Genomic DNA, 26,741 nt, shown 5'->3' with positions numbered 1-26,741 from the left:
GGCCAGAGATTCAGTGTATGCCACTAGGCCTGAAAAACAGGTCACGAGAATTGATAAAGAAGTCTGCACACAGCCTCCTGGAGTCTGAAACTCTGGTCAGTATCCAGACATCAGAGCTGGGCGAGTGTAGTAGCAGGTCATGCTTACAAAACCCTAAACAAATCCATTAGCAAATTCACTGTAGTGATATCTGCATATATCCAGTAGCATAACTGAGTGGGGTTTATGTCACATAGGAGAATACCAATAGATATATATTGGGCTGCATTATCCAATTCAGTAAGAGAAAAAACAATCACAATAGTTGCAAAAGTTCAACTAAATTTAATACTCTATAATGATAAAAACCTTTAGCAATTAAATAAGTTTCTTTAACCTAATGAGAGGCTTCCAGGATGTTAGCTGAATGGATTCTGAGAATCCTAAAGCTTTGCACATTTGAACCTCAGTGGGGATATTTATCCCGACACTCAAGGTCACAATGACAGGGTAAGTCTTACCACCATCCCTTAGACCAGAGAGGCCTTGAAGAAATGTACATATTTGGGGGCCAATGTTAAGTAAATGCTCATTTGTGATTTCTGTCATCCCGGCTCCACCCCCATTTAATTCTTCTAGAGATAGACTGCAATTGGTGAACTGTCAGATGCACAAAATGTTGGCTTGATGGCTCTGCTCTTTCCTGCCTATGTTCACCCACAAACCTCAACACTATACATTTACTCATGGTGAGGAACCCTATAAGCCAGAGTGAGAGGGAAGAGAAAGTGTTCCCTGTGAATTCAGAGCCCTGCCTGGATGAACCTGTCCACCCAGCATCTTTAGAAGGATGTGTTTCTTGGCAGGACCTGTTGTCCTTCACTCACTATGCTGACGAGGATACTGATCCCTGTCCCCATGCACACCTGCAGCTCTGTCCCACCACAGGCTGGCTGCTGGCTCATGTCCTCACACTCACCTATCAGTACTAGCCCTCCAGCCCACACTTAGCATCGGTGTGAGCCATCTCAGGGTGAGATTCCCAGCCGGGGAGAGCAGAGCTGAGCAGAACCCAGCTACTCGAGGCCAGCATTCTCCCGTGTTTGCTTTCTCTTGTAAACCGGATGTGTTTAGCATCTTGGTCCCTGATCAAAAGGGTACTGGACTCCCCACAGGTTGTGCAGGAGGGAGGCTCCTACAGGACCACTGTCCAGAGCCAGTGCAGACCGTACTTCAGGTGTCATTCTCTCCACCTTAGCATCACAACCTCCTGGAACTCTAGAGATGGTTCAATGACTGTCACCACCACCAGGCCTCTGGGCACACCAATAACTTTCTTTCCCCCCAGCTTTATTGAGGTATAATCAACACATAAAGTTGTCAGATATTTAAAGTGTACATCATGATTTGATACATACACATCATGAAAGGATTCTTGAATATCTGCTTTATTCTAATGCAAATGGAGGGGAAATGCTTTTTCTTAGTACAGTAGAGACAAAAATGGAGTGTTTTCAGAACAAATGGTTATTTAAGAAGGGAAAACAGAAGCATTAAAGCATAGGAATACATTGGCTGAATACAAGTGTCTCGTTTGGTCTGGTCTTGGCAGTTACTCTAACTACTTACCTGAGGGAGAGAGGTAGGTTGGCACTGTCTCAGGAGAACCTCCATCCGTCCCAGGAGTCACCTAGTTTTGGTCACAGGCTCCCAAGTGGCCCTTTCCACCCTCAGGTTGTGCTACATGAATAATACCAACACCCTTCCCCAGGGTTAGAATCCCTCAGACCTGTTTTCGTACCCCACAGTTCTCTGTTTGAGGGGTGGTCCATCCTTAATTTATTTAAAGACTAGAGACTGTTACCAGTGAGATTAGCTGAAACAGAGTTGTCACCTGCCAATGGTACGAACTCTGTCCCTTTCTGCAGGCCCTTTGATGGCTAATGGGGTAGCCAGAGCATGAATTTCCATCACCACCACACCACACACCCGTACTATTTTAGTGTTACAATGATCAGACATAGACTAGCGATAGGCATGATTTTCACAAAGGAGAAACAAATGCATCTTGTATGTGTTGTCACACTGGGCAACTTTTCATGGCATAAAAGCTATTTATGAAAGTTACTAAAACACATCAGATCAAATAAACATCCAGGATCTGTTTGCTAAAACAAACAAACAAACAAAAAAACACCCTAGACCAGATTCCTTATTATCACTGTGAGCTGCACCCATGACCCTAAGGTCCTGCAAGTCACCCAGTTACTGGGACCGGAGCTGAGAGCCACAAAGTGGCAGTTGGCCACCTGTCTGAGTCCAAAGGCTAATGCTCCCTGCAATTCAGGGGTTTGCAGAGAAAAACCAGAGGACTCAGTCTAGCAACAAAACATTTATTCACCAGTCCAGTCCCAAGTACTGTAAGAACCTTAGGTATTAGGTGTCTTAATTGGAGGGGTGAACCGCTCAGAAGTGTCCACTAGTTCTAGTACTCCTAGGGAACGTTAAAGATAATAATTATCCTGTTAAATGAGATAAGTGCTCATCCTTCTGATGAATTTGCCAACTACTTTCCTTTCTAGCTTTTAGAATCCTACATTCTAGGCCAAATAAATACCTCATATTGTGGTGATTTCAATCCTTTCCCTGGGAATAAAAAGTATTCTCTTGGCAGAACTGAAATAAATGAAAGGCATATCATTATGGGATTGAATTTACTATAAACAGGAGGATAATGGAGTAAAAAGAACACCAGCTTTGGAGTCAGGATAGTAAAAATCAAGTACAGCTCCCTGCTGACAATGCATCGTCCTGTGTGAATGTGCCTGTGCAGGCCTCAGCTTTCTTTGTCTTCCCTGCAGGGAGCTGAGGGGAGACCTTATGACAGAAAGCGACACGATACATCGATACATCGAGTCAGCAAAATGTGGTACAGCAACATCAGAACTATTATCCTGGAATTTGCATTTCTGAGTTGAAAAGAGATGAACCTTTAAAGCAGAAATTGCAAATACCAGTGATACTCTGAAAGACATTTTAGGGAAAGGGAGCTTTTGAGGGCATGTCTCAACTTACTAAATCAAAAGTTGGGTATGCTGCCTCTGTGAGGTCGGTTCTCCAAAGGGGAAACTTGGGGAGTCGTGACCGGGATAACTACTCCCCAGCTACGTAGTTCTTTTCACTACCAGCAAGTCCCCCAAACCACCATCACATTCGTCCCCAGTCCAGCCACGGATGAAAAACCAACAGGCAAAGCCAACAGGATCCTTTCCCCAACAGTAACATATGCCACACCTTCTGTAACAAGGTTCCAGTCCTTTCCTTTATTGGATTTCCAAATTTGAGAAAGAGTAAAGCAATCATTAAGTGGTTCAGATGAAAGAAAAGCATCTTTCCCTGAGTTACCCTCAGGCCTACTCTGACCTGTCCTAGCGCCTCCAGAACAGGCTTCTGGGGATCTGAACAACTTTCTATACTGACTCCATTAAAAGTCATCTCTACTACATCGGAAAACTAACTGAGCCGGCTGTTCTCAAACCTATTGTATGTACACAGTCCACGCCTGAATCTCTCACCACAGCCAGATTCTCTGCAGAGCAGCTGCTTTGGGGCCCGGCAGGGCAGAGGTTTCTAGCAAGGCTTTTTTCGATCGGGTGTGTGTGGGGTTTCCCACTCATGGCAGTCCCCTGGTGTGCCCAGGGGCTGACCACTGACGACTCTTCTCTTCACACTTCACAAGGTCTTTCCTCAGATTGGCCTTTTTTGTTGCAAACCCAAGAAGCTCTCCATCTAACACATTTTTTTGCCACATTCAAGACAAATAGCTGAAGTTTCACCACTGGCTGCTCTGCCGGCTAAGAAGGTTCTAGCTGGGTCAGAGCACCTTTCCACCTGCGCTGGGGCTTCGAATGGAAGCTGTGCATGCTGGAACCCTGAAAGTCTGTCCTCTGGTGTGAACCCCTCGGGCACTGCGCGAAGGCACTCCCACTCACAGCCCTGCCAAGTTCCCCACCTGGTGAATCCCAGACTCAGCCCTGGTCAGGCTTCTGGTCGCAGCGGCTGAGGGCGGTTCTGTTAGGGCTGCTGTCAGGGCAAAGCACAGGTTCCTGGGTCCCAGTGAGCGCTGTGTGCTGAGGAAAGCCTGCCATTTGCCTGCAGCTCTTCACCTTAGTGAGTTCCCGGACACACGCATACACATTTTGAGGCAGTTACAGCTTCCTGTCCGGCCCAGCCATTTCTGAGGCTTCTGAAGCGGGTGGGGGGCTGAGTTCAAGCCCCTTGTCCCCCACATTGCAGACGTATGGTTTTTCGGTGATGTGGACTGTCTGCTGCTGCAGGAGGGCTGGGCTCTGGCGGGAGCCTTTGTCACACACGCTGCACTGATAATGCAGCTCCTCCGCCTGAGTTCTCCTCTTCGGCTGGGCCACGAAGCCCATGCCCAGGAGGAAGCTGCCGTCACACGCAGACCACTCATGTGCTTTCTCACCCATGTGAATTCTCTGGTGCACGATGAGGTCTGAGGCACAGCCAAAACTTTTCTCGTACTCGAGGCATTTAAAAGTGTGCGTGTGCGTTGCCTGGTGCCTGATAAGGTTGGCGCTCCGAGTGAAACTCCGCATGCACTCCAGGCATTTGTACGGCTTCTCGCCCGTATGCACTCTCTGGTGGACGATAAGGTCCGACTTCTGGCCAAAACACTTCTCACAGGCCCCGCACTTATAGGGCTTCTCCCCCGTGTGAACTCGCTTATGCACAATAAAGGCTGAGCGGTGCCGGTAACTTTTCTCACACTTAGTGCATTTGTAGGGCCTTTCGCCAGTGTGAGTCCTCTGGTGGCTAATGAGGTCCGACTTCCCACTAAAAGCCTTTTCACACTCCAGACACTTAAATGGTTTCTCGCCGGTATGAGTTCTTCGGTGCCTAATGAGGTTTGTACTTCGGCTGAAGCATTTATCACACTCACTACACAGATACGGTTTCTCGCCCGTATGGCTTCGCTGGTGGACAAGCAGATCGGAGCTCTGACCAAAATTCTTGCCACAAATATCACATGTGTAGAATTTTTTACCTGCGTGTGTTCTCTGGTGCCCTGAAAGGGCTAGGTGGTGCCAGAAGCTCTTGTCACATTTGCTACATTTATAAGGTTTCTCATAATTATGGACCCTCTGATGTGAAATAAGATCTGAGCGCTGGATGAAGGTTTTCTCACACATATCACATCGACAAGGTCTCTCCCCAGTGTGGGTTCTCTCACACATAATCAGAGCGAGGTTTTCACACAAGTTCTGCTCACACTCACGGCCCTGGTGTGTCTGACCATCTATCTGAGTAAAGTCATGCACGTGAATAAAAATCTTTTGACCCTTCTGAGGGCACACATGGTACACTTTCCGTTTCTGAGTTCTCTGATCCCCTCTATCTCCTGACGTGTGCATCTCTATGGCTCTCTCCTAGGGAGCTTTCCACTGGCCGTCTTGACCCCTCATTTTCTTCACTGTCGTCTTCTTGATAAGAACGTGAGAGACACACCTGTTTTAGGCCCTTGAGTCATGAGCAGTTCGTCTCTACAAGTTTCCAGCATCATAGACATGAATCTCTTACTTGGTATTTCCAACCCTGTGAGACAGAGGAGAGATATTTATATTCCTATAACTAAGAAAAGAATGCTCCAAATTAAAGTCACTGTAGGAAACAGGAATTCTACATCAGAGTCCGTAAGTGCTCTAGGGTTTTCAGGGGCTAAAATCACATTCCTTATTGCTAATGTGAAACCAACTGGCAAAACACCTGGGGAAGGCCCAGGGAGGATTGTTTCCATCATGCCGCTGGGCGACCTCAAATCCAGGTTCTTCCTCTTCACCTGGCTTGGTCTGAGTTGTGAAGACGGGGCCAGTAATGAGTGTGCCAGCCCCAGCCCCCCCACCCCCGCCCCTCCACTGCTTTGTTTTTCTCCACGGCACTTTCACCTGGTACACTACAGATGTAATTCACTTATTGTCTGTGGCCAAAATCTGGCTGCTCTTTCCTTGGTACACAGAGCTGTGCCAGGCACAGTTGGTGCTTAGTAAGCAGTTTCTTGAAATTCTACTTGTGTCCTTATCTGGTGAAGAACACCGGCTAAATGCCACAGGGTAGGAGCCGCTGCAGTGGACACAGGCTGGGGGACAGAAGGTGCATTTCAAAAGAAGAAACTGGAGAAACAAGCTCACCTAGAATCCGAATGGACGAAAAGCTGCATTTACTTCCCGGTACTGAGAATTTGATTTCTCAAGGAAGACAGCATTCTGTAACACACAAGAATGAGAAAGCATAGCAGTCATATATGCGAAGATTTCGCACCAGATCACTTCACTCAAAGAACCTGAAAATTGGTAAACTACAGTGTCCTTAAAAAGACCAGAGGGGTTTTCTTACACAGTCTCCTACGTTCAATTCTGAAGAGAATAATCATAATCCTAAACTATTCCACAGGACTCTGAAGAAAAAGGACAATAAGGAATCTATAAACCACCGTTGGGATTATAACAACATTGAAGGAAAGGTCCCCTAACACTCAACTCACTGGAAACCCCCAGGCGGCCAGGAGAATGCAGGCTGCCCTGAGGTAAAGTACAAGTGGCAGTACAGGGTGTGCTAGGGGGCCACGTCAGCACCCTGTCTTCGCTGGAGTGCATGCAGCTGTCACCACTGTGGTTCAAAATTTACAACAGCCTATCTTGGTTTCTATTTGTGCCATAAACAAGCAGGCAGTCCAGTTGTGAGCATAGAAGTCAGCCAGGCAGACTTGTCCACCGATTTCCCTCCACAGCTTACACCTGTCTTGTTCTAGGTCACGGAGACTTTCAGTTCCAACAGCCTTTCTGCTTCCGAGGGCCAGAAGCAAACATGGGGCTACTCAGAGCAGACAGCATATGGGGACACACAGCGGAGGCGCTCCATGATACTTAGTCCATGGCTCCCGCTAAGGCGACCTGCTTCGTGGTTCTGGGTGAGGCGCAGGAAACACATTCCAGAGCCTTTGCCCACTGACCCCACCGGAAACCTGCACAGAACACACGGCGCAGCAATTTGAGGACTCTGAAAAGAAAGCGCACAGATCAAGGAAGCAACGCGGCTGGCGGTGAGTTTACTATTTTCTTTGTCCCCTCTGTGTCCTCCGGCCTGAACTCAATACAGGCTGAATCACAGGCGTCAGAGAAACTGTACAATGTAACTCAACTGGTGGTTTTCAGAAAACATATGAGCTTCCACGCCAGTGATTGAAAATAGACTTCAATCCGTGGACAGAAATCTGACTTAAATATGGAAAAAGAACAAAACGTCTCTGAAAGAAGAAACATAAAGAAGATGGTAAGGAAGCAAAGGGGGGGATACGGCGGCTGCAGAAATCCACATCTCCCAGCACATCCTTTAAAAGCAACAAGAAGAGAAAGCACCAGACAAAACCCCCGTGCACCACACCCAGCCTGTCACTCGCGCTGGCCGCAGGCCGTCAGTGCAGCAAGGGCAAGTGGGAGGGGGTGACCAGAGAGGGTCAGTGGTGGCAAAGTCAATCCAGCATTCACCGTCTGAAAGAGAGCCCACGCTACGGACCAGAGTGTGAAGCGTTCTGATCAGAGCAGGATGCGAGGCCCAGAGGCGGTGTGCCGGACTTGCAGACAGCCTGGAATGACAATTCTGGGGAAGGAAAGGTCGAAAGGAAGGGAGAGGAACCCTGTGGGCCGCAGGGGCAGAGAAAGGTAACGGAGGGAATTTAAGGTCCTTCAAGATGAAGGAAAAATTTTAAAATAAATAAAAGAAAAACTTTTAAATGCACAACCTACCTCCCCACTAGCTTCTAAAATGCCATCCAGCCTTAAAAACAAAACTTGACGACAATGGCAACAGTGGGAAAGATCTGCTAAATTAGCAATCTTGTGAAACGTTTTGTTCTAATAACATAGAAATAATTCAACTAAAAACTTGGAGGAGGAGAAATTGGAAAAGAACAAAGTGAAATGACCTCACCGATTACTGCATTAATGGCAGGAGTTAAAGGATACTATCAAAAGCTGGAAAACCAAATGACTAAATGTCAAATAAGAAAATGGGACTCACAGCATTACAGATGATTCAAGTTCACAGGCAGCCATTGTAACAAACATCAAACGTTCTAAAATATTTTTAAGTGAAAGAGCAATGAAGATCCATCATGTAGGAAAAAGCAGGACAAATATTACATAAACAACACAGTAGAGTTGAGACCAAACATATCAATCACATCAATAAATGTAAATGAATTTAGCTCACCTATCAAAAGTGATCTTTGCCATGTCTCACAAAGCAAAACCCAACTATGTGCTAAATCCAAGAGACACCTAAAACAAAGCGATTTCAGCAAGCCTAAAAATAAAGGGATGGGAAAGGAACAGCAGGCAAACGGGAATGATAAAAGTAGGGCTTCTCTTCACGATTATCAGGCAAAGTGTAGTGCAAGCCAAACACATGATGAAGGACCCTCTGTAATTGAAAGCCGTCATCACAGCAAAGCTTGTAACAGTTACGATTAAGTTACAAAGCAGTCAGCTTCATAAAGCAAAAACTACTGGTACAACAGACACCAAGAAATACAGATAAAAACATTCACCATAAGAAAACATATTATATCAGTAAAAAGACATACAAGGTGGACCAAAAATACGTAACGAGGCAGAAGGCCAGAATAATCTAATTTGTAAGTAAATCTTAGGAGTATCTATAGAAATATACACCCTCATAATAGGGAATAAACTTTCTTCTCAAGCACATGTGAATCAGTCATGAAATCTGTCACTTATTTTGTTGTCAAGAAAGCGTCAATAAATTCCATAAAGTGACAAGCAACACTGCAGTAAAACTAGACATTTATTAAAATACCAAATAACAAAAGCCTCCCCCCACCATGGGGAAAAAACAAACTTAAAATAACTATTCAGTGAACAGGAAAATGAAAAATTCACAGAATTTGTAAATATTGATAATTGAAAATTTTATATTATAATCTATGGAATAAATTTAAAGCAGTGATCAAAGGAATATTTAGTCTTAAATAGTTTTTTTTATGAAAAAATTAAATGAACAAACTAAATTCTCAGATCAAAAAGCTTAGAAAAAAGAACATCAAAACAAATAAAGATAAAAGTGGAAATCAATGAACTAAAGAGAAAAACAATAAACATAATTATAAATCAAAATCCTTATTTTGATAACCCTAAAGAAATAAATAACTACTAGCAACCTTAATAAAGAAAAAGGGGAGAAAGACACATTTACAAAATAAGAAATAAGGAATAAATAACCACCCAAACAGAAAAAGAACAAACAAATGCACATACACATAAAAGACCACTTTGCAGACTTCTACACTGATGAATGTGATAATCTAGGAAATAAGAGTGTTTTCTTGGGAAACACAATTAACCCAAATCAACCCCATTAGACACAGTTTTAAAACACCAATATGCACGGAATAAACAGAAAAAGTTATTAAGGAAGTATCCTACAAAAAGACAAACTAGTCCTAGATTGTTTCATAAGGGAATTCTAACAAAATTACAAAGACCAAATAAACCCAATGCTTCATAAATGTTTTCCAGAGCGTTAAAAATGAAGAAAAACTTCTAATTATTTTATGAAAAAAAGTTTAACGCTGATAACTAAACCTGATGAAGAGAGTATAAAAAAATTTTACAGCCCAGTATCAGTGTCAGTGTGAAAAGTACTGACAAAACTCCAAGACATGCTTGCACAAAATGTAGCATACTTTTTGATATTTTTTACATTGTTGCAGATAATAGGCATTCTTACACAAAATGTAGAATACTCTTTTACACTGTTGCTTTTTTAAATTTACAACATCTTGGAAATCAGGCCCCAACAATTCGTAAAGGTTTTCTTCATTCTCTTTCATTGCTGCCTAGTTCCCCACTATATGTGGATATACAAAGTTTATTCGACCACTTCCTTACACATGGATATTTAAGTTGTTTTAAATATTTTCAAGTTACAAGCATTGCTACGATGAATAACTTTATGGATGTGTATTTTCATATTGTTGGTGGTGTATTTCAGAGTCAATTTCTAGAAAAGGGACTGCTGAGTCAGATGTAAATGCGTATCTGCATAGAGAGAGATGTAGACAGACTCATAAAGCAAACATAGTAAAATGTTAACATTCAGGGACTGTGGGCAGAGAATGCATGGACATTCTTTTTGCAACTCTTTTGTAAGTCTCAAATTATTTCAAAATTAAAAGGTATTTCATTTTGCTTTTTAAAGAACAGGCAGCTGAGTTGGAATACTGTACTAGGAAATTGAATGTCCAAGCTCTGGAATCAGATTTTGGTTCAGGTTCCCACTGTGCTCCTTTGTAGCTGTGAGAACGTGGGTAAGTTACTTAATGTCCTCCAGCTTCCATTCTGCCTTTGATAAAGCAGATAAGATACGATTACATGCTGCAAGGAGCTGCAGTGAGAGCTACCACACTGTCAGTAAAGGACTCAGCTCAACGCCTGGGTCTCAACAGATGGCGGCTTATTTCCTTAATTCCATCTTCACATTCAAAAACCCTAACATCACAGAGCCCATCCTCTGTGCTGCCTCTTGTGTAAAGCCTTGTTCAAAATCCATTTAAAATAATTAACTAAATAATAAAATAACTCAGCAAGTTATTGGTTAATATGACAATTATGCAAAAACTAGAAAAACAAGGAGAAATATTATGAGGAAAAGGAATAATGCAGGCATATAGACAAATAGCTAGTACAAGATGGTGGGTTTCAGGGAGTTTGGCCTTTTCAGATGCGCATTACAGTTAAGGCCAAAGGAGCATAGAATGGACATAAAGGATTCTGAGCTTGGTCGCAGCCTGCTAATGACTCAGGATTTCCTAAAGTTATCTGCGCAGGGTATCATTTGCCCCAAATAGCCAACAACTGTGGGGCACCAAGAAGAAAATAATAAGTAAACAGTTTTCTTTATATCGAAGACTTTTAGATGTCAACACCTAGAAAATTAAATAGTCTCGTTTTCCAAACTTAAAGTAGACCATAACACTTCCCTAGTGCAAAATACTCAATTGTCACACTCAGGTACGTGCAGCTCTGCCACTGGGACGCGCACCCCCACCTGTCTGCAGCTGAACCTTCGCACTTGTTCCTTCAGCCCAGAATGCCCTTCCCCCAGGTAGCCTGCTCCTCTATTGGACTCAAGTCTCTGACTGAGAACTACTTCCTCCAAGTGGCACACCCTGGCGACTTCATCTGAAATAGCCATGTCTCCTTACCTGCTTTATTTCTCTCCATAGCACTTGTCGTCACCCAACTTTGTGGTATATAGTTTACATTTGTTAATTTGTTTCTCTCTCCTACTAGAACATATGGTCCATTAGCGTTAGGACTTAGTCTTTTGTTCACTGCAATATCCCTAGCATCTAGAATATCTTAGTTAAATGAACTAAATATATAAATAAGCAAATACCAGCACAAGAAAAAGGGCCATCATCATCCTTGGGACCCCAATAGCAATGCAACAGGCTCGGCTAGTAGCCCTGGCTGGTCCATCTCCAAAGATGAATATATCCTTTAAGTCTTAGCTTCAGGGAACCCTCCTCCGAGAGGTTTCTCCTACCTCATCCTAGGAAGAGACTGGTTCTCTCTTCCACAGTGAGGGTCAGAGTGCACAGAATGAGCAGGCAGGCAATCAAGTGCCAGCGCACAGGCTGAATATAGAACTTCAAAGCTCAAGGTTATCCTTATAGTTAAAGGATGTATGGAACACGCATATAAAGTCCAGAGAGCATCATCTAAAAAATAGATCATTCTTACCGTATCAGGCCCTAGGCTAAGGATTATCTTACTTATTTGCCATTGATTGCATGGGCTGTCCCATTTAATCTTCCCAAGAACTCTACAAAGTAGGTGTTATTACCTATGTTTGCACCTCACAGATAGAAAGCCCGATGCTTAGGGCAGTTAAATAAGCCAGTTAGCAGTAGAGCCAGGATTTAAATTGCTATCTTCTGACTGCAGCGCCTGCTTTAGCACGGGCCATACTGCCTCTTTGGGGCTGCAAGTAAATCAAGACGCAAGTACTACAAGCCTATTGTGAATATGCACGTTGGAAATAAGTATAAATACACTTAAATTGGTAGGACAGGACCCAGTTTTATCATTCTGCGGCCTCAGAAGCTAAAAAAGGGTCATTCCCATTTTCCATGTCTCTTCTCCCATTCCCTCTTGTCTCCCTCCAAAATCCACAATATAGAAACAGCATGGGATGCCACTTGCCATTGGAATAAGGACTCAGGACTGTCTTCCTTTTGGCTCCAAAAGGCCTCTAGTCCATAACTATGCACAACACGACCGCTCTGTCTCCTAGAGGAGATATTAATGATGTAGAAATTGATAATTTTATGGAATTTATGATTTGTCTGGAGCTGGACGTCTGAGTATCGGTCCCACTTACTCCCCAGTCTGGTCTCCATCTTTCACCCACATCCTAGCTCTTCCCACTCTGCTTAGTCTGTCTCTCCTGCAAGAAATACCTGTCACTGGTAACCGCTGGTTCTAGACAAAACATCAAGAATCCTTCTAGATAATGGCTTACTTTATAATAAAGCCCTGAGTACGGTTTTCTTGGGTTTTTTTCCCTCTGCTAATTGTTTTTTCTTTGTATTATCTCAACCTGTAAGGACAAGGACCCGTTCTTCCACTATAAACCCCAAGACGTAGTTAATAAATGTGTGGAACACAAAGTTATATATACTGCAGGTTTCCAAAAATGGTTGTGGAATGTTTAGACAAACCAGATTCTTCTGCATATAGATTCGGTTGCAACATGACGAATCTCTCCCTAAAGATGGGGATGGAGGAACTCCATATAACGTCCTTGGGTTTTTCCCCAATATGAAAGACACACATCGCTAGAAAAGTGCCTGGCAGCGTTTACTATTATTGTCTCCAGGAGCGACTGTACTGAGCTTCTCTTGTCTCAACTTTGCAGTGACCGCCTTTCAGTCCGGGTCAGGGGGTCCCAGAGCCGCTGGGTCGCGAGGAACCGGGCCGCTCCCACCCGGCCGAAGCCGCGGGGTCTCCGGTCCCGCCGCGCCCCCCCCGCCCCGGGCGCCGCAGGCCAGGCTCCTCCCAGGCCCCGCGGCCGCGCTCACCCGCAGCCACCGGCGCCGCCCCTCGTTCGGCGGCACTTCCGGTTACTCTCGGACACTCGGATCTGGGCTTCCCGGGGCCGCAGGCTCTGCGGCGGCGGACACAAGGGCCCACCCTCGGGAAAGGAGGGGAAGCAAACCTGGGGCCGACGAGAGCCAGGAGCAGCTCCCTCCGCGCGGCGCGGCCAGGGGAGCCGGGCCCAGGCCGTCCGGTGGGCGCTCTCAGGACCCAGCAGGCCGGCTGCGCGAGCCCTTTCAGCCGGGCTGGAAGCGGCGGCGCGACCCCGCCCCGCGAGTCACGTGGCCACACCGCCCCGGAGACCGGGCTCTCCTCCCCCACCTCTGGCCAATCACACCGAGGCTCGGGGAGGAGGCGGGGCCCTGGAGCGCATGCTCCTGGGGTTCCTTGGCGTTTCTGGGCGGGGCCAGCGAGGGTATGGCGGCCTTCCGGACCTCGCGCAGGGCCCGGATGTAGAAGCAGCAGGCTATTTGTATGGCAGTTGGCGACTTCTCTTCTCTTTCTTCAAGGCTGTTAAAAGAGGACTCCAGCCAGGAGTAGAGTCTTAGAGATGGAGGCCGCCAACCAGGAGAAAAACACCTGGAAGGCTCCAGATGGTGTGGAGGATCCTAAAGTGAGACAGGACGGGGCCTCAAGGTCTGGGCGGTTCTCATTAAATGCTTTTCTTGGTAAATGTTAAAACAGCACCGTTATCTTGCAGACGCAGCTGTAACCGGATGAGCCTGACCCGCACCCAGCGGGTAAGGTCAGCCTCTGCCAAGAAGCCAACTTGTAATTAACCAAATGGTGTGTGTAAGCTCCGGCTGAGCCTCCCGCTTCCGGGACACAGAGCAGTGGATGGGAACCCCCAGTGTCCTTTACTTGTCACAAGTAAATAAATCTGCCTAATGACAACCCTGTCTCCTTGAATAGGACGCCCCACGCGGCCGACCCCTTGAGTTCGGTAACAAAAGCACCGCGGAAGCCAGCGGCACTTCAGGCACCAAAGACGCGTCCGGGGGGATGGGTGCAAGTCTGGGGAGGGAAGTGGTGGCCTTGTGGCTGGGGACCCCTACAGAGGGCGGCAGGGCTGCTCTGGCATCAGGAGATTCCCCGGTCGTTTCCGATTGTGTTTCTGGGCTGGAATCAACTATGTTTGGGTTGCTTCAGAAAGGAGGTTTTCTTCGGAGTGAAATCTACACATGGAATTTCCCTGCTCAATTGTTAAATGTTAAGGAAAGGGTTTTAAAAGCCCTCAGACATCACAGGGAAAGGGTGAGGACTAAGCATAGAGGACTAAAGCCTGGGCCAGGTGAGCAAGGGCTTGGATTGTGAGCAAAATACTGGGTTAGGGCGCGGTGAGAGGCCGTCAGCGACTGCAACAGGGACATGTTCACGGTTAATCAGCGGCCCTGATACCTGAATTCTTCACCAGAGGACATGCGGCTTACTTTTATGTTTGTTTTTAACAAAAACTTCTCAGTAAGACCGAAATACTCTATGCAGTCTTCTTAATATTTGAAATAATTAACTTTAATGACTTGAGTATGTGATATGTTCAAGGCACTGTTCTAATCACTTTACATGTATTACCTCAATGTGTAACAAAAATTCTGTGAGCTGCGTATTACTATTTTTATCTTAGGAGAAAGTGGTGCACAGAGAGATTAGATAACGTGCCCAAGATCACACAGTTAGTAACTGGTGAAGCTGAAATACAAACAGTCTGAAACGAGAGCCTGTGCTTCCAACCACTACGTTTACATGGCTCCCTCTACAGTGCTGAGGACTTTGCCAAAAAATACAAGGTCCTGGAATGTGGCCTGTGGTTCCTGGTGTGATGTGACTCTCCACCAGTCATTTCAGTGAAAGCCCTGGGAAGGCCAAGAAAGTTCAAAAGTGACTTTCCCATGCAGGCGAATATGGGATCAGTTTTGAAATGCTTATTGTCCTCTTGTGCCAGTTTTTCCTTGTGTTGCATTTAACCCACCATAGACCTGTCCTTCCTTTTGGCAAACACATTAATTAGTCCAGGTGGACTGTGACCAGGTTTAAAATATGTGCCCTCTCTGAGGCTCGAACTCAGGACCTTCAGATTATGAGACTGACGCGCTGCCTACTGCGCTAAGAGGGCACCTTGCCACAGCTGTCACCAATAAATAGTAAATATTATTTTCCAGGTGCTGCTACATTATCACTGGCTGGCTTCTAAAGAGCACAATCCATCCTGGCAGAACGTCACTCCATACAAGCCAGTGCTGCGTTGGGGATGGTATCACCCCACGATGGGACCCTCTGGGCCGTGGGACCAGGGACAACTGTGTTGTCTTCTGCTGCTCTTGCATTCCAATGATGTGGTTTTTCCTGCCCAACGAGGTCTCAGTCCATCTCATACCTTCCAGGGTCTCCTTTGTTAAAACATAGGAGGCACCTGGCTCATATTAGATCACTGACTGACAGAATAAATCGTCCTCCACGTTGTCTCCAGTCCACACTTCTCTGTCTTACTCTATATCTCCACTTGCATCTGCATGACTGGAGACATTCTCCATACAAAAAACACAAACTGAATTTAATAAAAAGCCTCCCTGTGTTTTTTCTCATATGTGCCGTTAAGTATACTAAGAGATTTATGGAGATTGTCTCACATAGTGCAATTGAATTTTGGCCACAAAACTATGTACCATTATCTGCCTTTTCCAGATATAATGGAGGTTCAGAAAAGTCATGTTCTCAAGGTCCCAGAGCTGAGGAGTGGCAAAGCCTGAACTGAGCAGCAGGTTGTCAGTCAGAGTTGCACATGTGAACGCTTTCTCTACCCCAGCCCTTTGCCTCTCTTCCTGTCCCCAACAGCTCACTCTTCCATACACCAAAACTCGAATCCCCAGCCTCCTCTGTGCTGGTCTTTTGGGCTTGACTCATCTCCCTCAAAGCTGACACCTAACGACTTGCTAAACACTGACCACTATTCTTGATGATCATCCAGTTCCTTTCTGCTCATCCAGTCACTATTCACTGGGGAGCTGCTCTGGGCCAGGCGGCCCACTGATGCAGATGGAATCTTAGGACCCCACACCTCAAGAGCTGGAAGGATACAGACACCGGACCATCCGCTCCCCGTTTCAGCACTTTCAGTCTCCCTGGCATCCACAGCTAAATAGCGCTTTCTAAAATACCCGTTTTAGCAATGGCACTGCGTGGCACTCTGACCATTCTTGATTTCCTCGTTTTGATATGCTCCGGCTCTTGGTATATCTCGCCCTTGTGGGATCACAGCTCTAGAGAAACAGAAAACGAATTAGAAATAGGTAGATCTATATATCCACCGTAGGCCCATCGGCAGTGTTGTACATCCCACAGTCCAAAATCCAAAAAAGTGGCCAAGTGACTGCTGTGTTCAAAACTTCCCCAACTTTGTCTTTTACTAAAATGGATCAGGAAATTTGAGGATGGCCCCCGGAAAACCGAGGTCAAGCAGGGGAAAAGCTGGAGAATACGGGCGTCGATCCCGCTACCTCTCGCATGCTAAGCGAGCGCTCTACCACCTGAGCTAATTCCCCACGCACCACACCCCTTTCCCTCCAGACTCTCGCTCAGGAGCAGATGTGCGCGTGTCCGTTATTCACTGTTTCCGGCGGCTCAGCACACCAGGCAGGTCAGGCGTTAACGTTGGAACCCAGACTCGAAGCGCATCGTGTCCGAGACCGCGGGTAAGAGCCAGGTGTTCACCCGCTGCTCAGCTGGCGAAGGAGGAGAGAGTCGCCACGAGAAAGCGCTGGTGCCGCCAGACCCTCGTGACGCACCTCTAACCAATCAGGTCAGAATCGTCGGAAGCGGTTCCAGGAATGGTGTTCTCAAAAATTGGGGTTATTCTAATGTGCAGGCAGGGGTGATAACACTGAAGCAAACAGTGTTAGAGTCTCCTGACTCACACGTGCGTTCCAGGGCTGAGTGGAAGACTACAAGACTGAGATTTAAATTAAAATAAAGGGGGTTGGAGGAAAGGGGGCAGGTTCGGCCTTGGGCTCCTGGGAGTCCGGACAGTGGCCAATCCAAAGGGGAAGCCCTTCCCAGGACAGGGCTTCCCGCCCCGGGTTCGGGTAGAAGCTGGGCTGACCCCTCATCCGAGCCCGAGAACAGACGCGCGACTTTGGGCCTTTCCCCCGGTCCGCGGGGAATTCGGGGCTTCCGGCCGCTGGGGAGAGACTGGGGCGGGGGGAACCCTGTACATTTTACCCCTAGTCAGGCTTTTTATTAAAACCCTCAGCCTCTAGCAACACTGTCGGGATCCAGGGTCACAAGTCACAGCCAGAACCCCAGAGCGCGCAGGACATCTCGACTTCCGGGGGGAGCTGCGCGCGTGCGTGCCCACTTCCGTTCTTCCGGGCGCTTAGAGCCCCTGAGGACAGAGTTCCGGGACGCGTGCGGCGTCAGGAGGCTCGCGCGCCTCTCGGCCACGAAGGTCCTCCCGGGACGCGGGAGGCGTAGGGGTCAGCCGGTCGCTCTGGAGGTGTCCTCCCTCCCTCCGCGCCTGCGCTGTGGGTGGCCCAGTGGGGTCCGTGGCTGGATCCAGCCCTCCTTTGTGCGCGAGACGCGGGGCTCAGGGATGCCCGGTGCACCACACACCCGATGCACATCCACACCGGAACAGAGACGCAGGGAGTCCCGCGTGGGCCGAGTAACGAGTGACCGGAAGTAGAGGGTGAATGCTCCAGTGGCGCAATCGGTCAGCGCGCGGTACTTATACGGCAGTACAAGTGCGAGTGATGCCGAGGTTGTGAGTTCGAGCCTCACCTGGAGCATCGTTTTCCAACCGCGACAGCATCCCTTTCCTCCTTGCTTTCATGTCTACTTCGGGACCAGACTGACGGGTTTGCAAGAACTGATATTATTGTTTTGTCTTTAAATGTTCGATAGAATCCATTAGTGGGCTCATCTGGGCTTGAGCTTTCCTTTGTTGAAAGATTGAGTACTGACTCTTTTTTTTACTTACTAATTTCTATTTCTTGTGTTCATGTCCATAATTTACGTACTTGGGTTTTTTTTTCTATTTCATCTAAATTGTCTAATTTGTTAACATAACGTTCATACTATTCCCTTATGATGTGTTTAATTTCTGCAAGATCAGTAGTGATGTCCTCTGTCTTTCCTGATTTTACTAATTTTCATCTCTTTTCTTGTTCAGTCTGGCTAAAATTTTGTCCCTCTTGTTGGATTTTCAAAAGACCCATCTCTTCATTTCATTGCTTTTCTTGTTTCCACGCATTGCTTTTCTTGATTCCACACTAGGGCATCCAACTACTTTTCTCAGAGGTCTTCCTACGTATCCATAAGGTCTAAAATTTGCATGACAATATTCTTCCCATGCAGTAGCTATGCCAAAGGCTCCCCGGTGGTTTCCCACAGCGGGGTAAGCGCAGGTGACCATTCGGAGCTCCCAGGAGTGCGGGCAGGGCTGCATCCTGGCACACCCTTTGCTGTTTTGTCCACCAGGACACCAGGAGTGCTTGCTGGGTTTGCAGTGGAGTGCACACCGGGTAACAACTTTACCCCTGGGCTTGCAGGTATCTGGAAAGGGACTAGGGGCATCTCGTCCAGGAATTCTGTCACCTGGAACCGCTGGAGGACAAGTGACACAGCTGAGGTTTGTTGTGTGTGGCGACAATGATGGGGACAGGTGGAACAGCCTAGGTAAGGACTTGGTGTGGTAGGACCAAATCGGCACAACTGCATATAGTACGTGATAAAAGTGTTTTTCAAGTCATGGAGAAAATGGTTCTGACGACGGTTTGGGGGCCAATTATATAGCTATTTGGAAAAAAAATCAAATCAGGTCCACTCCTCACTCCATACACGAGAATGAACTTGGTGCTATAAACATAATATCTTTGCAACTTTTTTCTTTTTGAAATAATTTCTAAATAGAATTTTTTTAAATAAAAATGAATAATCCCTGAGCCAAACTATGGACTTGGGAGCGTAACCCCGCCCCGCACCCCGCGGCCCGCCCGGGACCCGCACTCTCGCAGCCTTTGGAAACCTTGCTTTTCTTCCAGGCCCTGAGGGCTCCCTCTGCTGAGTCAGAATTAATCCCGGCTCGTGTCTATTCGCGTGCATTTCATTCATTCCGTGAAACAAGCTAATCAAAACCCCCAACCCCCACCCCCTCATCGTTTCCTCGCTGCGGAGTTTCGGGTTCTCAGCTCCGCATCCCTCGGAAAGTGGGAGGCAAGCTGGGCAACCTGGCCTCAGAGGCCACCGCAGAAGCACAGAGGTATTTGGGGGATTAGAGCGCACGGTCTCTCCAACAAGGTGACTCGGACGCGAGCCCACGAGTGAAGGGTCCGTGTGTGCGCCCCCCGGAGCATCGAGGGGGCCCCGCAAACCCGCGTCTCGTTCTCGGACGTGTTTTCTCTCCCCGAGTCAGGAGTCAGATGCGCCCGCTCCCGGAGGTCGCCTGCCCGGACGCGGAGGCGACCCTGAGCCCCTGTAGCCCTCGAGGGATCAGGCCGCAGGGAAGGGGCCAAGGCCCGGCGCACAGGTTTCCTTCGCGTGTCGACCGCTTCCCGGCAGCTTCCGCTGCATCGTGTACAAAGTTCTCGTCCGATGTGTGGAAGGCAGGACGCAGCCCCACGTCCCCGCACGTCTCCCAGTCACGTCCCAGGACCTCTGCACCCCAGACGGCTGGTGAGTTCGAGAGAACTAAGCCTGGGAACAATTTCCCCCGAGGACAGGGATGAGGGGACGAGGTGGCCGAGTGGTTAAGGCGATGGACTGCTAATCCATTGTGCTCTGCACGCGTGGGTTCGAGTCCCACCCTCGTCGGTCCTGGTGTTTTAGCCTGGAGGGGAAGCGTATCCCCTAGCTGGGAGAAAGTTACCTGTCCTCCGCTGTTTCCCAGCCATACCTCTGTCCCCTCCCTTCCCCTTCCCAGAAGGGACCACGTATCACTCCATTGCATTTTCCTCATTATCTCATCACCAATGTTTGCAGTCCCAAACATTATTGTTTACTATCAGAGAGTCATACACATGCTTTTTTCTTTTTTCATTAATAATATCCTTAAGGTCCATTACGGCCATAGATGTGTTTTCACCTGTTCCCACTCCTGTGTAGTGTCATGAACATACCACAACTTATGTATCATTCGCATTCATTACCTGTTACTGTGTAACAAGTTACCCCAAATCTTAGTTGCATAAAACAACATCCCTTATTTGCCAGTTTCTGTGGCTCAGGATTCTGGGCGTGACTTCACTGGCTCCTCTGGCTCAGGGTCCCTCACAGGCTGCAGTCAAGATGTGGGCAGGGACCTCGGGTATCTCAAGCCCACCCTGGGGAAGGATGAGTCTTCCAGGTCACTGGCGTGGGTTTTGGCAGGATCCAGTTCCCAGGGACTGTTCCATTGAGGACCTAAATCGTCAGAAGACAGGACTCAGTTTCTTGCCATTTGGATTCTCCACAGCACATCTCAGGACACAGTGGCTTCATCAGAGAAAGTGGGACGAGCCAGAGGGAGTGACAGCAAGACAGCAGCCACCATTTCCAAGGTAAGCAACCTAACCTTGGAAATCACATCCCATCACTTTTGTTGTATTCTGTTCACTGGACATGATTTGGTCGGCCCAGCTCACACTCTCGGGGATGAGATCACACTAGGACCTGAATAACAGGAGCTGGGGGCCATTGGGGGCCATCCTGGAGGCTACCTTCCACACCTTTTATAATGTTGGCAAATATTTGTGTTTCCCTTTTTCATTATTACAAATTACACTTCTAGGACCCTTCCTGTGCATTGTCTCATGTACACACACACACATTTCTGAGTCATAAACTATGAATGTTTAATTTAATAAAAAGCTGACACTCCCCTCTCCCCCCAAGTGTTTACATGGTTTACATCCCACCAGCAGCAAAGGAGCTCTCCCATGGGCCCATGTCCTCCTTATATGGTCGTCTTTTGTAATGTTAGCCATTTGGTGGGTGTGTCATTGTAGATCATTGTTTAATTTTCTATGATGGAAATGTTCACTACTCACAAAGGATGGTATAAAGAACCCATGAGTCCTAAATGCCAAGATGAGAGAAAGTGGGGTTGTAGCCCTATGTACCCGGGGCCAGATGGCTATGAAGTTGGGGAGGGTCCTGAACAGATCACTTTATACATTGACGCAGGATTATTGGAATTAAGTATAAAAGCACCTCTCTCTCTGTCTCTCTCACCATACAGAGCTTTATTTGTATTAAGTCATAATAGTTATATACAGGGATGTCTTACTCCTTTTGTTTCCCAAATACCTGAAATAGTTCTCAGCAGTAGGCACTTATTCAACAGTTATAAAAGTTATCTATTGTCATAAAACAAAAGATGTATCATTATGGTTACTCCAGATTATCCAAGTGCTTGTAGGTCAGATGTGGAACCTACTAGATAAAGCAAGTGAGGTTTAATTCAGGGGCAACAGTTTTGTGGAAATAAACGAGCTTTAGGAAGAACTCGACAATGCCAAAACAAAACCCTCTAAGAGTTCGAATCTGATCTCTGTTGCTTACCAGGCAAGTAGGATGAATAACAAAGCAACAATCCCTTTATTGTCCTAAAAAGACATTTATTTCATATGCATATTATGGGCAACATTTAAGAGCATGCCACTAGAACTTTAGAATTTCTGATTGAGAAGTCACCTTCTGTTTTGAGCAGGAATCTCACCAGGACAACTTCCTTGGTAGGAGACATTGTCAAGGGCTGAACAGAGGCTGCCAATTGTGGAAAATGCAAGATACACACAAATTGTCCATTTTTCATTTCCTATCTTGGTATCTAAGAAAAGTTGTTCAAAAGATAAAAACCAGCTCTTTCCACTCTCCAGGACAGATCAACACATTCTGAAGCTTACATGCTGGGGGTTAGAAATATGCCAGGTTACCATGTGATCATTACTGGTCTTGGGGCCGGAGAGATGTTCAGAAAAGAAGCCACACACATGAAGAACAGATGGCAGGAGAGCAGAAACACAAAGCCAGTTTAAATAAAGAGCTGTGGTGGCTTAGAAGAAAACTACGTGAGACCAAAGGATGCAGGAATGGGTATTAAAGGGTGAAACCTGAAGCAAGAAAAGAACATAGGGGACACAGGCATGGAGATGGGGGTTTCCCCCTGAGGAAAGAAGATCCTGTTTAACTGGGTATGAAATATTTGTTTAGGATAGGAATGCTTTTTAAAAATAAGCTGGAAAATTGTAGATAATGTAGAGTAACGGTTTTGTGGGCATTCAGAACGAGTCATCCCAAGATGTGCCTCTGTGGTATGTGGGTTGTTTTGAGCTACAGGCAACCAAGACCTTGTGGACTCAAGAGAAACTTCTGCCTCTCCCACTAACTACCCAGAACTTGAAGAATTAGGGGTCTTGTCCATAACAATGGATTATCAGAGATGACCTCTTCTGACCTGTCTATAGGGCAGAGCACACGTCTATTCACTGAACATCTGCTCATCCCGCAATGACCCTTTAAAGCCCCAAGTGCCTTTCCTTCTCCCTAATTCAGGATATCTTCTCTACCAAGGTTTTTTGTGGGAGTGGAGTGGGGGGATAGAGGGTGAGACAAAACTGGGAATTCAACCAGAAGGAGCACTCAGGGAATGGGTGGAGGGGAGACAAGTTGTCTTTGATTTGGGATCATCCATTGAAGGGAGTAAAGAAAATAGAGCAAAAAAAGGAAAACACAGTTGTCGATGGACCTACATTCTAGTGGGGAGGGGGTATGATGAAGACAAGTGGGTGAACAGGTAAAATATAGAGCACATCACACCTTGAGACATATTGGGAAGAAAAGCAGAGTAGTACATAGGGGTAGGAAATGCAGAGGGGGTGGCTCAATTATAAGATGACGATCAAAGAAGGCCTCAAAATGTGTGCTGGGCATGAGGACCTCAGTGTCCCTCACAAAACATGGAGTCCCCATCCCAGGAGGGGAACAGGAATTCAGCCCCTCGCAGCAGTCCAGACCAGTTCAGCCTCTAGGCCTCTCCTAAGAGAGGGTCCCTTCCTCTCATACATAAGCACCCACTGATTTTCAGGGAAGATGCAACCATCGTGGGACCCCAGTGTAGAGCAGGTTACCCCCCTGGGATCACTGGCTCAGGTGTGCCTGCCAAGAAGATTCAGCCACTCTACTTACTATTAGGAAGGGGTTCCAACCTGGATAATGAGAAAAACAAGAGACAGAACAGTGAGAGGAACATGTGACCATTGGCTATTGATCTGAAGAGAAGTGAAGAGAACCCACATGCATATATTTGTGTTTGAGTAAAGAAATGCCAGAGGGGTGCACAGGAAACTAACAAACGTGTTTCTTTGTTATTGGTGGGGAACTGGGAGCTTGAGGACTGTTCGGCGCAGGACTGCTTATTGTATTCTCTATACAGAGGGTGCCAAAAAAATGTATACACATTTTAAGAAAGGAAAAAAATACGATTAAAATTTTAATACTCAATATATACTGATAACAGATGAATACAAGTCACGTTTGACTTCTGCAATTATAAGAGGTGTTCAAAGTGGTTACCATCAGCGTCCAGACACTTCTGATTACGGCAAACTACTGTTTGAGCAACGTTCACCGAAGTGTCCACTTGTATACATTTTTTTATTAAACCCAAGCAATGGACTGTCTAATGGAAACCATAAAACAAAAATTTTAGCTACATTACCCAAAAGGGCCACGAGATGGCGATAGTATTTCTCAGCGCCTGTGCCACGGAGGACGAGGGGTGGTGGGGGTCAGCTGCTGTGAGGGCCTCCCTCCCGCAGATGGCCTCTCTTCTTGTTCCCTCAGTTCAGTGCCCAGAATTTCTGCCAACACTTGATCTCTCTCAGTGTCACCCTTTGTTGACAAAAAGAGAAATACGTTTAAACTAGGGCCGACGTGTTATTTTTTTTTTTAACTTTTCTTTAGGAGGGGAAGGGATTATGTACACAAAAAGTACTCAAAAGAGAATAACGACTCTCCAAGTGCCCAGTATGCGTCCTTCAATAATTGTCAGCATTTTGCCCATATTGTTTCATTATCCTCCGGCATTGGGAAGGAGGGGCACAGTGTAAAGAATTCACAAACATGTTATTTCAACCCCGAATATTTTCACAAATGTTCCAACAGACACAGACAAAATACAAGATTTTCACACTTAAGAAAATTTAAAAATGCTTTGTAACATCATCCAATATCCAGTCTTTTTTTTTTTTTTTTTAATCCTCAATTGCCTCAAATACTTTTTTTTACAATATTTTTGTCTGAGGTGGGATTCCACTAGGTCAGCACACAGCATTTGGTTGCTATGTCTCTTAAATCTATTTTAATTCATAACATTTAACCAAAATCTCCAAATAGTTTGCTCTTTGGAAAAGGACTCCAGAAATGAACCTGGGTGACAGGGATCCTAACCGTTCATGGACTGCCATTGGTTGTAGACTTTTACTGTGAAAATTGCTAGGAGAAAAAATGTTGTTTTCTAAAAAGAAAAAAAAAGTAAGATCATACTGATAGTTTTCATTCAAATTTAAGTCAAAAGACTGTCAATGTAAGAAACGTCCAAACTGTAGAGAATGTTTATGTGTTTATTTGAGCGAAACTGACGACATGCCGAGAAGCAAGATCTCAGAAGCTTCTGAGAATGACAGTTTTGCAGTTTCTTTTATGCATTTAAGATTAAGGAGGGAAAGTAAAGATGACATGGAGTTGGAAGAAAGTAAGTTGGGGACTGGATTGCAGGGAAATTAATATATGCCTTCTTGAGGGTGGCCACGCGTTAGGAGGGGTCTGGAGGCATTGCAGGGGTGTGTGAGCCTAGATGAACAAAGACAGTGGACGGGGCTGGCTTAAGGACAAGATAACCTTTTACTAAAGTTATGGGCCTAGGGTCTCACGACCCTCACGACACCATGTGAGGTTACATTCCATAGAATCCCCTTTTCGCCCACATCTTTTCCCTAGAAATGACAATCATATCCTTGGACTAGCTACACTCGCCATTTCTAAGTTCCCATTTAAATTCTTTGCTTCTAATACATATTGGTCCTTTAGCACCTTTCACTAATCAAAGAAATTTTAGAATTCAAACTGATTTTTATCTCAGCGAGTCTGGGATAATTATTCTCCAGCTTCTTTGCCTTCACTGGACCACAAATAGTTGTACTTTGTCTTGGAATGTTTTTTATTATATGGATATACGCCAAAGAGAAAGCAGTATCCCAGTTAAAAATAAAGCATTGGTATTTCTGACTGAAAATTACACCCTTCAAATTCCTTTTTCTCCAACAAAAACTGGGAGGAATTAATGTCATTCTAGAAAGGAATAAAATGTCAAAGGAAAGAATGACGATCAGCACGGCCCATCCGACAGTGTTTATCACGCTGCGGTTGTGTGCGGGGCCCATACCCGGCGCTTCCAGGATGCCCGGAATCGCGTGGCCGCGCCCCCGTGTGAACTCAAACAGCCCGCGCAAACTCCTCCCCGGGTGCAGTCCAACTCCATCCGCGGTAGGGACACGGGAGAACTGAATTTGCTTGAAGTTTAACATTCTCTTCCATCATAACTTAGCCCCGAGGGTTACCAGAACTAGTGGCAAAACAAAAGGCAGGAAGTTCCTCCGTGACACTGAAAAGCTCATGCGTTCTCTACACAAAGGGGTTACGGAGCTTTGAGAGTCAGGGGTAACGTTCTTTGGTCGTTAGTGGCGCTGTGGCGTACCGTTTAGGGCAGACCTCCAGACTGTCGCCCTACTTCGCAAACAAAACGAGTGACAAGACGCAGCACAGATAGAAAACAACCACCAGCTCCCTTTGTGTAAGAGTGGGTGGCTCTGAAAAGAGCCTTTGGGGTGGGAGACAAGCCGCTGCCGTGCGAGCCTACTTGGAGCTGGTGTACTTGGTGACGGCCTTGGTGCCCTCGGACACGGCGTGCTTGGCCAGCTCCCCGGGCAGCAGCAGGCGCACGGCCGTCTGGATCTCCCGGGACGTGATGGTCGAGCGCTTGTTGTAATGCGCCAGGCGCGACGCCTCGCCCGCGATGCGCTCGAAGATGTCGTTGACGAACGAGTTCATGATGCCCATGGCCTTGGACGAGATGCCCGTGTCCGGGTGCACCTGCTTCAGCACCTTGTACACGTACACCGAGTAGCTCTCCTTGCGGCTGCGCTTGCGCTTCTTGCCGTCCTTCTTCTGCGCCTTGGTCACCGCCTTCTTGGAGCCCTTCTTCGGGGCGGGCGCGGACTTGGCCGGCTCGGGCATGGTCGGAGGAATCGCAGAGCGAGACGGGGAAAGACAGGAAAGCACAGCAGAGACTGCAGGCGTCCTCTCGGGCCACAGCCTCTTAAAGAAGGCTCTGAGTAAAGTCGTGTCTGATTGGCGGTGAACGCTGCAGACGTCACACGTGAACGTGGTCCAATCAGAATCGGAGTATTTCCAATCCCGGATTCCATTGGTTTAAGCGAAAGGGCCCTAACTCGGCGCGGATTCACGGTCGCGCCCCGCACCACTATAAGAAGGGGCGCCCTGGGTGAGTCGTGTCAGACAGCAGTCGGTCGG

At 46.7% G+C, this 26,741-nt stretch overlaps 3 protein-coding genes across 4 annotated transcripts in view; 1 reads left to right on the top strand and 2 right to left on the bottom strand.

Moving 5' to 3' along the window:
- The window catches only part of LOC308510680 (histone H1.3-like), a gene marked incomplete at both ends in the record, with an annotated part of 269,863 nt that overhangs the window by 122,216 nt on the left and 120,906 nt on the right, over positions 1-26,741 (top strand). The gene's annotated exons all lie outside the window — the stretch shown is intronic.
- ZNF322 (zinc finger protein 322) lies at positions 1,406-13,470 on the bottom strand. 2 transcript variants are annotated; one of them, XM_081026426.1, is made up of 3 exons: positions 13,300-13,470; positions 6,189-6,263; positions 1,406-5,595 (listed from the first exon to the last, which is right to left on the bottom strand). In XM_081026426.1, exon 3 carries the CDS (start codon positions 5,412-5,414, stop codon positions 4,188-4,190), a length of 1,227 nt encoding a protein of 408 aa, XP_080882552.1. In that variant the 5' UTR covers positions 5,415-5,595; positions 6,189-6,263; positions 13,300-13,470; the 3' UTR covers positions 1,406-4,187. The 2 variants fall into 2 exon arrangements, with proteins under 2 accessions (XP_080882552.1, XP_080882553.1); XM_081026427.1 differs by having other exon boundaries at positions 13,163-13,439.
- Positions 20,628-26,601, bottom strand: LOC308487690 (histone H2B type 1-C/E/F/G/I). Its single transcript, XM_081026212.1, has one exon. The coding sequence runs from the start codon at positions 26,442-26,444 to the stop codon at positions 26,064-26,066; it is 381 nt and encodes a 126-aa protein (XP_080882338.1). The 5' UTR covers positions 26,445-26,601; the 3' UTR covers positions 20,628-26,063.

The sequence above is a fragment of the Rhinolophus hipposideros genome, assembly GCF_964194185.1.
Source record: "Rhinolophus hipposideros genome assembly, chromosome: 19".
Lineage (NCBI taxonomy): Eukaryota > Metazoa > Chordata > Mammalia > Chiroptera > Rhinolophidae > Rhinolophus > Rhinolophus hipposideros.
This window is presented reverse-complemented; position numbering and strand designations above follow the sequence as displayed.